The sequence below is a fragment of the Chlamydotis macqueenii genome, chromosome 14 (assembly GCF_036417535.1).
Source record: "Chlamydotis macqueenii isolate bChlMac1 chromosome 14, bChlMac1.mat, whole genome shotgun sequence".
In the NCBI taxonomy this organism is placed as follows: domain Eukaryota; kingdom Metazoa; phylum Chordata; class Aves; order Otidiformes; family Otididae; genus Chlamydotis; species Chlamydotis macqueenii.
In genome coordinates, this window is record NC_141569.1 from 12358223 (window position 1) to 12375103 (window position 16881).

Sequence of the window (16881 nt, forward strand, 5' to 3'; positions counted from 1 at the left end):
TTTCCTGTGTGGCATTTCTTGAAGAAATCCTGGTCTCAACCTGCAGGAGGAATCCGGAAAGTCCACTGAAAATTCACCATAGACAACACATCATGATCAGCAAACAGGCAGTCGTAAAGACAGAATGCTGCCCTTTAATGAGTTCCTCGCCATAAAAACAGGGTACAAAGCCACATTCTAATCAGTCATGAGTTTTACATCAGTGTTTTGTGCTTTAACCAGCTATTTGCATAGACCTTTCTCCCTCCTGTACCTCGCCTGGCTGTGGGTCAGGGTGTTCACTGCAGCAGAGATGCTGCAGCAGTGTGAGGGCAGGTCAGAGCCGGGCTGTACCTGCAACCCATGCCAAGGAGGGCACAAAGTCTCGGTTCTACGGCTGTGTGAGTGTCTACAGAATCCCCACAACGCGGCCCAGCTCGGCCCGGCCCAGTCCGCCACTCGGCCTCCCCTCAGGGAGGGCCTCGACCCTACAACTCCCAGCAGGCCTTGCGCACGAAGGCAGCGCCCTTCACCGGGGACTAAAATTCCCAGCAAGCGCGGCGGCCGGGCGGTGTTCGGCTCCCAGCAGGCTTTGCGGGGTGGCCCGGCCTCCCCGCCCCGCCCCACCGGCGGGAAGACTACATCTCCCGGCAGGCCGCGCGGCCACGAGACTCTCCATTTCCGGGAGCGGCGCCGCGTCCCTGGCTTGGCAGAGGCGGCGGCGGGCCGGAGCGGGCCTGGCTCGGCGGCGCGGCGGCGGCTGCCCGGAGCGCGGCGAGAGGGGCCTCCTGGGGCCGGCGGCGGAGGGCAGCGAGGCCGGGGAGGTCTCCAGGCGGTCGGCGCCATGCTCAACATGTGGAAAGTGCGGGAGCTGGTGGACAAGGCGTGAGTACGGCGGGACGCGGGAGGGCGAGCGGGGCGGCGGGGCCGGCTCGGTCGTGGCCCCTCGGCCGGGCCCGTGCTCCCACCGCCCCCCTCACAACATGGCCGCTGCCCCTCCCCCTGCTGAGGTGGCTGTCTCACACCCGCTCCGTGCCCAGTTCACCTCCTTCCCCTCGCCCCCTCCCCACCTCCGTCCCTGCGCCCGCAGTAACTGCCCGGTGTGGCCCCTGCCCGTCCTCCCGGCGCGGCCTTGGCCCCTCGGACCGGCGGGAGCTGCTTTCCAGGTTGTCTGTGGCCTTTCCATTATGGCTGGCTGCTTTCCCGCCCCTCTTGGGCTCATCTGGGCCCTTCCAGCTCTCGGAAGGGAAGGAAGCTTCTTTGGGTACTCCCTGCTCTGGCAGGGTCCCGGAGATGTGTGCCTGTTTTGGTACTTGAGCCCTTAAAATCTGCCTCTGCTGGATTGGCTGCTGCCGTGGCTCCTAGGCCCCGTAGGATGAAACAAGCAAGTCACTGAAAGGAGGAGAGTAAAGAACCACCTGTATAGCAGTAAATTTTCAGAGTGCTTCCAAAGTCACCATAGGATCTCAAAGTGTTTTTCTCCTCCCTAAGGACGCGTCCCTACTGCAGTTGCCATTGACTTACCACCTCTGGGCAGCTCAGAGGTGGAGCATGGTGGAGGAGTGAAATACTCTATCCCACCCTTAAACATGTTAATAGCTCAGACATTTGCAATTTTATCTCCTTGACTAGAACCTACTCCCATTGCAAACTTGGCTGCGGTCTTGGTTATCGTGATCACCATGTTGCAGCTTGAGAACATGACGTTACTGTTACGTTTCTCAGCCACTCCTTTATTTTTGGCATGAGAAAAATTTGATGTGGTGAAGAACTTGACAAAGATTCTGTTTTGCCTGCTTAAATAATAAATCAGTAGGGGCAGACTTGGAGCGCTTTTCCGTGAATTGTGAACTACTTAGAGGCGTAACGGGCCGAAGGTCTGTAGATTAACGCGTACCAAATGAGATTACGTGTCTAGCCTTAGAAGTCAAAGGGCAAGTCTTTCAAACTTGAGGTTCCATTTTGAACATTTCTTATTTTTGTTTCTCCAAGTAGTTCTTAAATTGACTTGCTTTATATGTAGGCTTGAAGACAATAAATTGAAGAGAAATGGCAGCTTCTTAATGATAATCAAGTATTTAGCTTATAGTGCTGTATACCAGACTGAGACTTTTCTAGGCCAAGAATCAGATGACATTTAAAAACCACTGTAAATAAGAGTTCTCTTGAGGAGGTTGTTTACTTTTTACGACTTCTTGCATGCAGAGTCAGCTCTTGCTAAATTAGTTTTTATAATGTGACAAATGGGGTGCGGAGCCTCAAGTCTCAAGTTCCAGGACCAAAAAGGAAACTTTCAGGGAAATCAAGTTTTTCTGAGTTTCGCTTATGTACTTCTATTTGTGTAGGATTAATGATCACTATAGCATTATAACATGGTCACTGTTTTTAAGTTGTTTGCTTTTAAGGTTATTTCATAAGTTTTTAGTTTTTAAGTTATTAAACAGTACATAGAATCGTGGAATGGTTTGGGTTGGAAGGGACCTTAAAAATCATCCAGTTGCAGCCCCCCTGCCCTGGGCAGGGACACCTTCCACTAGACCAGGTCACTCAAAGCCCCATCCACCCTGGCCATGGATGCTTCCAGGGATGGGGCACATCAAAATCTGGTTTGGAAAAGACATTCCATTTCCAAAACAGTGCAAGAAGTGGATATTTCAAGTAATAAAAAATGTTTTTGGAATAAATTTCAGTTTCTGGGAATAACATTATCCAAATACAGCAGATTGTGTATTTACAAAAAAAAAGCGGGGGGGGGGGGAGATAGGGAAGTGGAGCCTGCTTTACAGACATCAAAATCAATAGTCCCATTGTGTGTGGTGCAGATTTATCATAATGTCTTCTGTCTTAAGGCCATGACTTACTAAATTCTCTGCAGAAGAGGCTAAGCGATATTATCTGCCTCATAAATAACTGGTGATGCTGCGACTGGAACATACTGAACTTCAGCAAGAAACTCTTTCCTTAAAAAAAAAATATGATTATATGGGGATTTTCAAAATGTGCAAATAGCTCAAAATTTTGCTAGTTCAAACTTTGATAGCTTTGTAGTGTTGTTAGCTCTGCATCTTGGTTCCATATTCAGCTGATACTTATCATCTTAGAATTTCAACTTACTCATCTGGTTTTTTTAATCCTTATTTGGGCTTCAGGTGGCTGAGAGCTTGGTTAGATCAGAGGTATTTCATGGTGGAGGATTTGTATTAAACAGTTTTCAGGTTTTCTGGTGTGTGAAAGTTCAGTAAGCGATGATGCATAGTTAAGGTGCTATTAATTTTTTTCCTAATGTCTGCAGACTACTTTAACAACAAAAAAACCTGAGTAAAAATGGTAACTTATTAAAATTTGTCAAAATTTTAGAACCTAAAAATAAATCAACTGCAAAATACATACAAAAAATTCAGGTTTGTATTTATTATTATTATCGAAGTATTTGGTATTTATCTTTTCTTCAGTGTGATGTAAACTGAGCAATCAAGTTCATTAGGTCAGTTCTGCTTTGTAGTTCTCTTCACACCAGAGTCACCTATTTGTATGATAGCATTTTCTAGTAACTCAAAAGTGTGTGTCTGCATACTTTTGTGTATAAGACAGTTGCTTTTGATACTAAATGGTGGTCCTATTATATATGAAATTTCGAAGACTGTGTGATAGAGTATTAGATTTAGACTGTTCTAGGATGTGACAAGATACTCTTTTGTTATGTCTTGTTCTCCCTTTTGATAATCTAATTGTTCTTATTTGCTAATATAACTCCCCCCACCTTAAATTTAAATGCCTTTAATTACAGTTGAACGGTAATAGCTTGTATCTAACTGGGCATTGTGAATAAGTTTGAGGCTTAAACCAAATAACTAATAAAGTCTACCTGTGCCTAGTAAAATTTGCTTGTCCTAAGCTTTATTCTTGCAGTTTCTAAATAAATGTTAAACTTCTTCCATGCTCTGATTTCTTCCTAGGTACTGCAGTGTGTGGGAGAGTTCTTCAAATGTGTGGAACTGTATTGAGTTTCTATTAAGTTTCTGGTTAGCTTGTAGTTTAGAAGGTGTAGGTCTATGTTTTCTTATTTCTTCTGGAATAAATTCTGTTTCATAAATTAACTTCAGAAGGCAGATTTTCACTTTTATTAGGTGCTCACTTGTATGGATTCTTTTTCCCCAGTAGGTCAAAACAGAATTGGAAAGTAAACAAAAAAATTGGAAAATAAATGCAGCCCTCTGTGTTCAGCTTGTTTGCTCTATAACAGTAAACTCAGTTTAAATGGCAGAGGTTTCTGATGGCTCCAGTCCAGGGCAGTGTTTGATGCGAAAAGTTAGTGAGTCAGGTGGCCTTCTGAGTCACTCCTGAAGTGATGCAGTAGATTTTTTTGTTAGATTCTGTTTTGTCATAGACTTAGGTTAGGTCTGCGGTAGAAATATTTAGCCGAAGCATTATATGCAAGAGAGAACCAATTTTTCTGACCTAACAAGCTGCATACCAATGTCTTGATGTGACAGAGCGCAGAGACACACATAGCGTACTTTAGATAGCTGGTAGGAGCGTGAGCTCTAAGAACGTTTGGCAGGTGGGAAGTATACTGGTCATCAGCTGTCCCACTGCTCGGCTGCACAGTCTCTGGATGACGTGACGACAGTAGTCCCAGATGTTCTGCAGCTCCCATAGCAGGGGGTTCAGGTTACCCCATGTCTGCTCCGAACAGCCCTGTAGTTGTGATGCAACTTGAGGGTAAGTGTTGCACTTGATTTGCTTCTGAGCTGCCTGCGACTGAGGATCTGCAGGATGGCCAGTACTGTGTGAAAGCAGCTTATACAAGAAATGTCGTGTTTATTTATATAGGTGCATCTGCACTTTGATAATCAAACCATCAAAGGCCCCAGCCAAATATCTCCCTACTGTATGATAACAGAACTGGCAAAAGGGATTGGAGTCCTGGCTATGGAAATGTGGAGTATTAGACAACTTCGTAACTTCCTTTTTTTAGTCTTATTAGGCAAGTATATGTTGTGCTTTGTGTTCCCTGTGAAATTTCTAGGGGAGTTTTACAAAGAAAGCCCCATGGCTTTTTCAAAAGAAAATAACGAATATTAAGAAACCCCGTTAAAACAAGTTTTAGCTTGGCAGAAGCAGGAAGGTATTAACTTCGCCATGTGGCCAGGGTCAAAAGCCAGGCCATCACGTCACTCTCTAGTTTTGTTGAATTCTGTTTTCTTAAGGCTGATTCTTATTTCCCTGGAAAGTTACTGTATATTCTTAACTTAGCACAAAGTTCTTATGCTAAAAGCAGAAGACATCATTTGTCCATATATAGTTAGCAGGGCTAGTTGGATTCCTCGTAGCAATAATTCCTCTCTTATATTAAGATGTCATTGTAGTGTAATATTTTTGCTAAGTAGTTTGTCGCAGACATGTAGGACATGCAGTAAGCAGGATGGAAGACCTTTGGACTCATTGAGATTAGATTGCTGCCTATGTCACAGCTACTTCCTTTAACATTTCAGTACTATTCTTAGCTTTTGTGATCTTCTACATGCATGACCAGAATGTGAGCGAGCTCTTTTTAAGCGCCTTCCACACATCAAAGGGTGAGAAGCATTCTAATTAAAATTTTGGTGCCGATGACAGATCTATATGTAATAAGGACAATATAATCCAGATGTTAATTTGAATTAGCTAAGGTGGGCGAGATAGTAGTCACTGAGCTTTTGAGCTACTTTGGTGTATACTTAAAAAGGAGAGAGCCTGTGATTTTCTTGCCAGTATTAGAAATACAACAGCTGCCATCCTCCTATTTTTTTCCAACCCCTGTCCGGTTCAGTTGTTTGTCCACCTAGCTGAGTCCTAACTCCCTTGCTAGTACTGCTCTTAGCCACACCTTTCTGGTGACCCAGCAGGAATGTATTTGCGTTCCCTCATGTTGTAAAGTGGGAGTTGAAGCGTTACAGAGCTATGTTTTCACACATTTTGCAAGCTTGATGAATTGCCCAAGTGTGTAATATTTTAAGCTGTTTTTAAATGGAGAGCAAATTGTCTTGTTTAGAACTGATTGTAATACTTGTACAGATACTAAATGCTGGAAGCTTTTATAATGCTTGAGAATTTATTTGTAGAGTTAGGCACTAAGGTCCTTTATTTGTCCTGATGTTACATCTATGGAAGGAGGAAGGATTTTTAGTGTTAGTGTAAAAGGAAGGATTAAAGGAGCTGCTGTCATCAGCTTCAGTGCGATCAGGTAGAGGAGAAGTTCTTTTAGTTCATAAACAGCATGTTTTCTTTAGTACTTCTAATTGTACAAGCTGTAAAGAGAAGGGTAGATTACTTGTAGAGTGAATTACTGCTTTGATTGTTATTTATTTCCTAGCTGTTGTAGCCTAAACCATGGCATGTGAATTAGACCTTGCACTTCAGCTGAGAAGCACAGGTTTTTGGATTACCCCCACTTCACAGATGTGGAAAATGGAAAAGATAATTGTGTCAAGTAAACCAAGTCACAGTGAGTTGATCACAGTTAAAACTCTGGATTTGCTGATTTCCAGTCTCATGTTGTCTGCTAGCTCATGCATTATACTTACTAATATGGTAAATGTATACCAGTGATTTACCCCACAATTACATGGCTTACCGTTAAATTTCAGTCGCTCGTTGCTTGTAGTATGCTCACGTGTGACCAACATATAAGCAGAATCCTATGTATACTCAGCTGACAGTTTTAAATTCTCTTGCCTAAGTACTTTCTTTTTTCAATACGCCTGTAATTGTTCTTGTATATGGATGATTTTCTTATGGTTCATAGATTTGTCCACCTCTTCTGTAATGAAGTGCAGTTTGCTGGTTTAGTAACAGCAGGTATTATGGTCAATGATCCATCATATGATATATCCAGCAAAAGGGTAAATAATTGTCTAGCACTAGTCCATTGCTATCTGACCTTCCCATAAACTCCCTTGCTCTGGTTCCAGGATCATTTAGTTTTCTTTATATTTAAGACTTATTTTGGTTTGCATAAGCAAGATCTTCAGAGCAGTGAACACTTCCGTCATTTTATGTAAGGGACAGTTAACCCTCACTGCATGAGTTATCCTCCTATTGCTGCTTAAGAGGTGTCCTGCTGATAACTGCTTTAAGAACAGCATTTTGTATCATTATTGTAAGCAAGGTGATTACTATTATCTCCAGCCTTATAAGGACTTGTCCTCTGCCTGGTTGCCAGAGAGTAAGAAAGAGAAATAGTCTTGGGAATGCAAAGGAGGACTGTGTTTGGCTCCGCAGCACTGCATGACTGTGTCTGTTGAGCACTTGTCACAGCACTTATTTCTTAAGGCTTTCTTCCTTTCTTTAAAAACTTCCAAGGACTTGCAGTTTTTAGTAAGGGATGAAAACTGTTATAGTCTTTGGGCTATGTGATTTAGTATTGGTGGTAAGCAGTTTTGAAAGTATTATGTTCTGTTATCTCATATACATAGATATGTCATTCTCCTGTTTGAATATTTAGCCAGTGGAGTAATCAAAAGTAGGCAAATATTACAAGCTGAAGTATATATTAAGAGTTGACATCAGGTAGTTTTGATCAAACACACAATTTTAATCAGCACGCTCCAAGTGGGGCTTTTGTTAGTGCTCTTTCGAATGTATTATTGCCATTTTACACCCTACGGAAGCTAACAATAGTTTGTATTGTATTACCTTGCATAAGGCTAGCTAAAGTGCTGGCCTTACGCATTTTCAGGGACTCTAAATCATGTGTGTATGTGTGACAGCTTCTATGTCCTTGAAGTATTTTTAAAACATAGCTTTGCATTGCCCAACCAGAAGTAAGAGTAGGCTTCTGCTGGGGAAGTAAATGACGCTGGTCAAAGGTAAGAGCCTTACCTACATCACTGCGTGGTCGAAAGGATCAAGGTGCTTAAATCAGTTCTGTACTAATTCCTCTTGGTTGTATTACCAGCTAGTGTATTATAAAATATTAGCATTGTGCAAAATAAAACATTGTGCAAATGTGATACATGCTACTGCTTTCTCTCTCAGGCTTGCATATTTCAAGGTGCAACTCTAAGCACTGCAGTGACCCTAAAATACAATCTTCAAATTCTAATCTGATTCTTGTATATCATATCTGCATACATTCATTTTGCATTTTAAATGGATTTCTGTATTTATGTGAAAATTATAAAACTTTTGTAAAAACAGAAAAATGAGGTGTTGGAGAACGAGTGAAGGATTGTCTCCTAGAATGGTAGGTTTAGAACACAAAAATGTGTTGATTGTAACAGCTGTATGCTTCACTTTGGAACTCTTGGAATTTTTCTTATTGGTTTATTCTGAAGTTTGGAATACAGCTTGTCCATGAGTCCTAATACGAGGAGTCCCATTTGAAGCTGGGAAGCTCATCTCCAACATGTAGCGCAAGACCTGTTGCTTCAAGTATGTTCCCAATACTTTGCTTGCATGTGGTTGATGTGAAACTTCAACTACCAAATTAACACCGTGGGTTCCAAACAAATATTAAAGACAGCCTTTTAAAAAGGAGGGAAATTGAGACTCCTTGGTTTTGTAAAAGTAGGACAGCTACTCCCTTTAATTGTGGGTTGTTTTGGTTTTTTTTTTTTTACTAAAACAGATGTACAATAGCATAAATTTCTGGTTGAAGTTTGCTACTTTTGTGACTTTGTCTAAATGCTTATCTAAATTTTTTTTTATTCATCAGGCAAAGCTAATTCAGGGCAAAGAATAAAGAACTAAATTAGTAGCAAATGTACCAAGTGAGTAAAATATTTAGTTTTACAACTGGTCCTTTTCCAGTTCCTTTTAGTGTGCTGGATTTTATTGACATGGGTCAAATATGGTCCCAGTTGTAGACAATGATTGACAGCTGCTGTAGTCTTTCAGTTTGGAGCATGAGCTTTATTCACCTGTTCCATTTGGAATAAATAGCTGTAGTATAGCTAAAACTTTATTTTAAGGATGCTCAGTAGTCTCTTTAGAAAGAGCAGTTGTGTAGGAGAGCTTAACTCTTTCGTGACAGAACAGCCCCTGCCCCTCTATTCTGCCTCTTTGAAAAATAAGATCTGATTCTGACTGGGGTGCACTTAATTTTTATTTTTATTTTTATTTTTTTTAAGGTACGAGTATCTGTTAAGATAAGGTCATAGGAAATCGTTACCAGGTGGTAGTTAGCTTCTTTCTAGAAAGCTGTGTAGGCTGTGGTTCTCCGAGTACTTTTTCAATAGCAATGTTAGAAAAAGTATTAATTATTTATTTGTTCCTATGTTGTGTGCTGTGTAAGTATGGTCGTTTAGGCTGCTGTGCAGTGAACTGGGTAGAGGAACAGCTCCAAGTGAAAGCTTTCTCTCTTCCTTTGCCTCCGCCAAAAGGACTTTGTAGGTTATTTGTTCTTAAGTTAGATTAGTTCTCTAGACTCGTTTTCAATAAAACTGCACAAGTGTTTGTGTCACACATCTGAGGAAGCGGTATTGAGATGGGAGGGGAGAGAAGGGAAGAGAGATAGTTAAAGCTACTGTAAGCAGAAGACCCAGGAACACGACTGAGTCTCTGTTGTAGTTGCCCTGAAGTTTCAAATGCCTTCAGCACTATCACAAATATGAAAACATAGCCTAAGCCATGAAATCTTAGATTGTAGTTTCACAGTCAGTGTAAGCGTAGGCTGATGGTAAAAGAGGTTTCACAGCCTTCTGCCTGCCACAGACTGCACACTTCTCTCTGTTTTGTTGGCACTGCCTTACTTTCTGCTGGATGAGAGAATCTCTCTCAGACTAACCAGTTGTTTTTGCCAATTTAGTTCTCTACTGGATCGGTTCCCTGATACAGTTAACTCCATGGTCACGCAAATATTTGTACTGGCATAAAGGAAGGAATGCTGTTGGTAAGAATAAGTGGCTGGGGACAAAGTAGAGCAAGGTACAGATTTAGTGCTTAAAGTACACCCTTAGCATGTGGTTTCACAAGCAGGTTGAGGAGCTATAAGATTATTCTTCCATTAAAAGATAACATTCTACTTTTATACCTGACGGTTCACTGTCTTTGCCTTCCTTATGCTGCTGTTGTAGTTCAGTATTTGCTCGTGCTATCTTGCTGATAGGGTTCCCAACTGATGTGGCAGCATGGTGCATAAGCAGCTGCTTTTGGCACCACAAGCACTTGTGTTGATAAGGGGAAGGACAGGAACACAGTCTGGGACCCGTTCTCAATGATGATACAGTTTTATGTGACTTTTATCTGAAACTGTCTTGTTAGTAGCTTGTTAGAGCAGTTTTGCAGCTAAAAGATCACAAATTTAAGTTCTAAGTTTAAATTTCTTACGGTTGCTCTTCTGTTTTGTGTATCACTAGTACAAGCTCCTGAGCTAACCTTTCTATGCTTATATCACTGCTGTGTTAGGGGATGTGCATCAATATTTGTGGTTCTACTCTCAGGTCCCAAATCTGGGAGAAAGGATATAGATTAGAATATAGTTGTGTGTCTTGCATGGTGCTACTTTGAATTGATTCTGGAAGCAATATCGGGATCCAACAGATCTTCATGAGAGATGCTTTCAATTCAGTGTAAAAGTGCAACTAATTATGTTAGAAATACTGGGGTACGTATTTCAGTTACTATAGAGTGGTGAGACTAGTATTCCATGTAGGCTGTTATTTTATATCTTTCTCGATGTGTTTGGATTGCCACTAAAAATGACACTAATGTGGCAACGCCAGTGTTGTTAGTGTGTATTTGTGTGTGTGGAAACTACCTCACAGCTGGTGTACTCTTCCCTGTCCTCATCCAAATTGTGTGTCCTGTCCTAACCAGTTAGATATTGACTGCATGCTTAATAGATACTGGTTGATTTGAGGTGCAATTAGAAATATTAGTGTATATTCAACTTGTTTAATGAGACTGACCTGCTTTTTTTTTTAATCTGTTGTAATAATAATGAGACCTGTTGGGAGTTAGGGAGTACGTTTGGTTTTTTTCCTCTGTTTTGTTCTGACTCATACCAATACATAAATATTTTTCTTGTTGGTTGCTCTCCCCATCTTGTCAAGCTGTTTAGAAGCCTCCTTTCCTGTCAAGCCATACCTTTATATTTAGTAAACAAACACATCTGTTATTCTTGGGAGGTGTGTGTATTATGTTCTATGAAACTACTCAGTTAAAGGCTTTTCCAAGTTAATTTTGAATGTAAAGAGAAGAAAAAGGCTTTTGATAACCTTAGGTGATTTTATTGGAGTTGCACTGGGTAGATGCATCTTCTAAAAAAGAAATTGCATTCTTGGTAACTTACATCTGCAAATAGATTGCTGTCACTTTTAATTATTCCTTGTTTTGACAATTATTTAATTATTTTATCTATTCCTCCGTATGATCATGCAAAGAGGTGGGAAAAACCACCCTTTAAACTGCTGGTGTCAGGTTTTTGTTAATTACACAGTAACTGTAACTTCTGTAGCTGCAGACATTAGATCTTAAAAAACTAATCTTACTATTGGTGAGTAAATAAGTGGTTCCTGTATTGAACCATAGAGAAGTTGATTTGTTGTAAATACACAGTGTAATGTAAAATTATCATCCGTATTTGGTCAGGAACTAGAACCTGGGGCTCCAAGGCAATTGAAACAGCTCTTGTTACCTTTTTAGGATGTCAGTTACTTGATCTCCTGGAGGAACCAGTTTAACAAATGATACCTATGAAAGGAGAGGGAACATCATTATCCTCCACAAGGAAACGTGGCTTGGCATTTTGAAAGTTAATTTGTATGTAATTTGCTAGACTCATTCCACAAAAGAACGAGTTAAAATACATGTTTGTGAACTTGTGGGTTTTTAGTTTGCCAAGCTACCCTTTTTATTTAATGTGAGATACCAATCAGAAAATGTTAATGAAATAATGAATGTTAGTATCATAAAATTGATATCTTATTACTTCACTTATTTACTTGTTCTTACTACTTATGTCACTTTTGGATACTCTGCTGTGAGTAGCTGTAGAAGGACACTCAGCCATTAACTGCTAGCCAAAGTTACTTTGTTCAGCTGCTTAATATGGTGGTAGGATTTCTAGGTTGTGACTTGCCTTCATAGAAAATTGAGTGACACAAGAAAATAGATATTAAGGTAATTTAGTCTATTTAAGGATTATAGTGACTGCTTTTTGTTCTTACATACACTAGTAGCAGGAAAGAAACATAGTAATTCAGGGTTATTAAGGGATGAACAGTCTGAAGTAGAAAAAGATTAGATTTTTCAAACATTTTTTGTTAATTTACTGACTGCAGTATAATAAACTGAAAACTAAGTAATTGTGCCATTCCTAGGAACTACATTTGAATTTATTTGAATTCGGTGCAAGTATTTTTTTTTTCCCTAAATGTTCTTGGAACAGTGGTATTTGCTTTTCTCATGCACTTTTTTCCTTTTCCTTGCAGTAATTATTCTGACATGGTTTAGTGAGAATCTTCTTTCTAAAGAACCACCTGAAATCAAAGACTTGTTTATAGCAAACAAGACTGAAACACCATATCCCAGTAGCAGTCCTAGAAGACACAGTAAATAGTAATAAAACTTGACAGGACAAGAGGCAGTGGGCATAAATTAAAACACATCAAATTGCATCTGGACAGAAGAAAACACTTTTTTACTGTGAGGGTAGTCAAAAACTGGAGCAGGTTGCCCAGGAATGTGGTAGCGGCTCCATCCTTGGTGATATTCAGAACTTGTCTAGACATGGTCCTGGGCAACCTGCTCCTGCTGAACCTGCTTGAGCAGAGTGGGTGTGCTAGGGGATCGCAAGAGCTCCCTCCCAGCCTCAGCTGTTCTCTAGTTCTGACTCAGCTCTCTGGAACTCTAAGAGCTCTCTACAGAATGCTAAAAGGAAGATCAGCTGGAATATATAAAATGAAGGTGGACTGAGAAGGTATGACAGCCCTCTATTTCCTAATGTTCAGTTCTGGGGAGAAAAACACTGCTATTCCTGCCAGTGGAAATACCGTAAGTGACACAAAGTATCACACATTGTGCAGCCCTTTTATATTATTTAATTATTGTTTCATGTGCCATAAGCATCATCTATAATTCTTTTATCAGTTAAACTATAGTGATTTGCTCTTGATTATATGTGGTATACGTATCCCATGTAATAAGACGTTATAGAAAAAATAGTGGGGAAACAGCTGACTGTCAGAACTGATTGTCAGCATAACTTTATAATGATTATACTAAATTAACTTGATCAGGAGAATCCAACTAATTTAATGGGAGGAAGACCTCCAGTTGGTGAAGAGGAAAAATAGTTCATATAGATCTAACGTATGCGATGTACATCTGTTACAAAGGGTATCTATCTTGTTATATGACAGATTTTAGAAGACTGAAGAATAAGGTGGAACCAGGAATATTTTTCTTTCAGAAGATTTTTTGATAGATCTGCTCTGTCAGTGTCCAATTTTAAAACAGTGTAGTTAGGAGGACTCCATTGTAGGCAAGCACAAAATAACACAGGCGCAGCTGAATGGATGAGCAACACACTCAGACTTTTTTGAAACCAAATTAACAGGCAAACTGTATCAACCAGTCAGTCCCAATGAACTGAAAATTCAGGACTGAAGGTGTGAGGACAGAGCAAGAACAGGAAGAGATTTCTATTGCTTGATGTCCTCCTGCTCCTTGTGGGTGGCGAAGAGGTGATGTGGGCAGGAAATGTGACAGCCATCAGCATCTTACACTGAGAACACGACACATTGAGATGATCAGTGATGATCAGTGATCGGCTCACCAAAGAGCTAGTGAAAAAGACAGAAGTGGTAAGTCCTGACTTGATCCTGAGCCATACATTGATTCTCATTCAGGATATTACTTTCAGAGCTGATCAGTAATATTGAACATAAAGTTCTTGAATTAAAAATATTTTTGTGAGCAACAGAAGCATAAAGAAAAAAATATTTTTGGGTGCATTTTTTGAAAACGTTGCTTACGTAAAAATAAGGAATTTTTTTTTAAAAAAAAAGCTTTCAAGGTCACACTGAAGAATGAAATCCTTGCAGATGATGTGGAAATAATGCAAATGCTGTATTGGTGGCTCATAATGAAACTATTGCCACTTCCAAAGACAGTGATGAAAAAGAAACATCATTCGTGAAGAGGAGGGTTAAGGAAATAATTCAAAGTAAAAGTCTGTGTTTCAGAAAGCTGAAATGCTCATATGAAGAAAAGGCAAAGTTTTAGAGTTGGTCATTCTCATGGGAAAACAAAAACCAGACAGGTGAGCAAGTTTTGAAGAACTTGTTCTTGATACAACCTAGTTCAGAACGAATTGGAAGGAAGAAGTCCGAGTGCCTTTAGGGCCACTAGGTGCTGAAGGAGCACTGACGAAAGGTGGTGGTATAGCAGGAAATCCCCCTGAATTCTTTGCCCCTAGCTGTAAATTGTGGGATGCTCACAGCTTGTTCTGCAGAATTATCACTGCATGCTTGCCTTTACTTTTGCATACAGTATGGTAGGCATCTTTTGACACTGCCAGAGGTTACAATACCGAACAAGTTTCCCCTTGCACAGCCTTGCTTATGCTAAAGAAGTACACAGTACTCACTGGGAGACTGTGAAGTCTTAATTGCACTTTAGTTTATAAGATGTTGAATTTCTTATTTCTTGTTAACAAGATGAGGTGCAGGGCAGGGCTTATTTTTTGAATAGCTTCCTTTCTAGGAAAGGGAAGTACTCTTGGAGACACTGAAACACAAGTTTAAAGGGCCTTGATTGTGTTCCTCTTATGGCTGTGTATAGCTTTGTCAAGAAATAAGGTTCTTGCATCCAGACATATTCCATGTAGCCTTACTTAAAGACAGAGTCATCCTTAGGTTGTCTGACAGATGTAGTGGTGTTTTCTGGGTTGGATTTCAGTGTTGAATATGAAAGGAAACACTGAGGGTGCATCAGAGCTATTGAGTGTAGCAGGTATTGTAGCACTGCATAGAATAATGGAATAGTTCTTGCTTTCAGCTTCAATTAGTAAGCAAGCAGACTGTAAGGAAACAATTTGGAGAAGTGATTTCTGATTTTATTTTAATTATTTTCAGTAAATAAAAGGCCTGATATCTGATGTTGAGGTTTTGGCTTTTTTGCAAACAACAGCAACTAGAGAATTAATTCCAGTGTGTTGAGAAATAAGATCAGTAAGTGATAATGCAGTTCAGTTTAGAAAAACAAAGATGAATATCGTAGTCTCAAGTGTCTGTCTCTTTTCTGCTGAATACCTCCTGCATAGCAATTCCACTGAAAGACACTTGAATAAATGAAGGAAAACAACTGGTTTTGAGCATGCGGTTTGGTAACTTTGTGTAAACTGCTGCTTTCTCTTCCTTTCTCATACTCTGAAAAGTGCAGTGCAGCTTCTGCCTCAGTCTTAAGACCTTTTCCAGGACAAAAGGCTGTATTAAAACAGCAGTTGAAGATTCTCTTGTTTAGTTGCTTCACCTGCTACTTGGACCATACTTCTAGATTCTGTTGTTGATGAGACACACAGCTTGGGCTTTCTTAGGTAATACGGTGTTAATACTTTTGCTACATCACAGATGAAATGTGAAGCCATACAGGGTCAGAGCTCTGTAGTTGAAGGCAGAAGGAAACTGCAAGCTCTTCAAAGCTAGTCTGGGTGTTAGGGATAGAATGCCACTCCTGCTGTAAAAGTTGGGTGTGTTTGACATGTATGATTTATGTGCAGTTACGATGCTGTCTGACTCTGCTTGCCTTGAGCATGAACGAGCAGGGAGAGGAGCGGGCAGGAATTAGAGCCCTCAGACAGGCTGGAGGGAACAAGGGACAGATCTGGCAACCTTACCCTGTACTTTCCTGTGGGCCTGATCAGAGAAGAGCTTGTAATAGGTGCTAACTGTTGGCTTAGAGGAGTTACCTGTACTTAGGTTTATTCCTCTCAAAGTGATTGCAGAAGATTGATATTGCAAAGCACAGGGATGCATATGGTGTCATAGTACCAAAGTGATTGTACAGTAGCAGAGAATTAGCAGTTTATGTGTTAAAAGCTTCAGCACCTGCATTATTTAAATTTGATCAGCCCTTCCTAGTGGAACAGCTAGGTTGTGTTTAGAGTGATGCTTAATTTGTAATAAATTTGGGATCAGGGCAATATTTTAATGGTACTCAGCTTGCAGTGAAGGGATAGCTGAAACTACAAGGATTGTTAAGCGTGGCCCAGTTAATGCCAGGGGTGTGTGGGTTTCGGCAATATTGAACTCTGTATTATTGCATGCATATTCTTCTGTCCACAGTCAATACTCTGTCGGTTGACAAATATTTGAAAATTCTTTGAGTAAGGAAAGTTTGAATTTTTTAGAGTTCAGTGTGATTAGTAATACTGAATAGGTCTGCACCATTCATAGGTGTAGTAGCTAGCAGACAGTGTTCCTGCTTTTCAGAGTAAAAATCTCTTATCTGTAACTATTCAGCTAGTGTACTTCAAGCATGTATAGCATCAGGAGATTTCCTCAACCAGTTGTTGCATTACTGTAAACTTACAACTGTTACATGCTCTTCATGGTGTCAGAAAACCCTAGTATGACCTATTCACGTGTAATGCTTTCACCAAAAAAGGGAGTGAACAAATACCTCAGAATTGCAGAAGCTTTAGAGGTGAGGAGGACTTATCTTTTGGAGATTGTGCTACATAAGCACTAATGGCACGGCTGTTTTGACACTCTGAAAACTTCAGGTTTGTTTTGGGAGTAGGAAATATAGTCTTAAATACAGAGGTCACTACACAACATTCTGGAGAGTTTGGTGTGTCATAGCTACAGGTGGAGTATTCTTACTGCAAGATTGATTTTTAGTATTTTTTTGTTTTGTGGGTTTTTTTTTTTTCTCCCCATCTTCCCCCTCCATTCAAGGTCACGCTCAAAATTT

The 16881-nt window shown here is 40.3% G+C and overlaps 1 protein-coding gene across 1 annotated transcript in view; it reads left to right on the forward strand.

Annotated features, from left to right (window-relative positions):
• Positions 1-679: 679 nt before the first annotated feature.
• Positions 680-16881, forward strand: part of CLINT1 (clathrin interactor 1) — a 52236-nt gene continuing 36034 nt past the window's right edge. The window contains exon 1 of the mRNA XM_086759081.1: positions 680-864. Coding sequence (XP_086615207.1) covers positions 824-864 — 41 coding nt within the window. The 5' untranslated portion in view covers positions 680-823. The remainder of the gene's footprint in view (positions 865-16881) is intronic.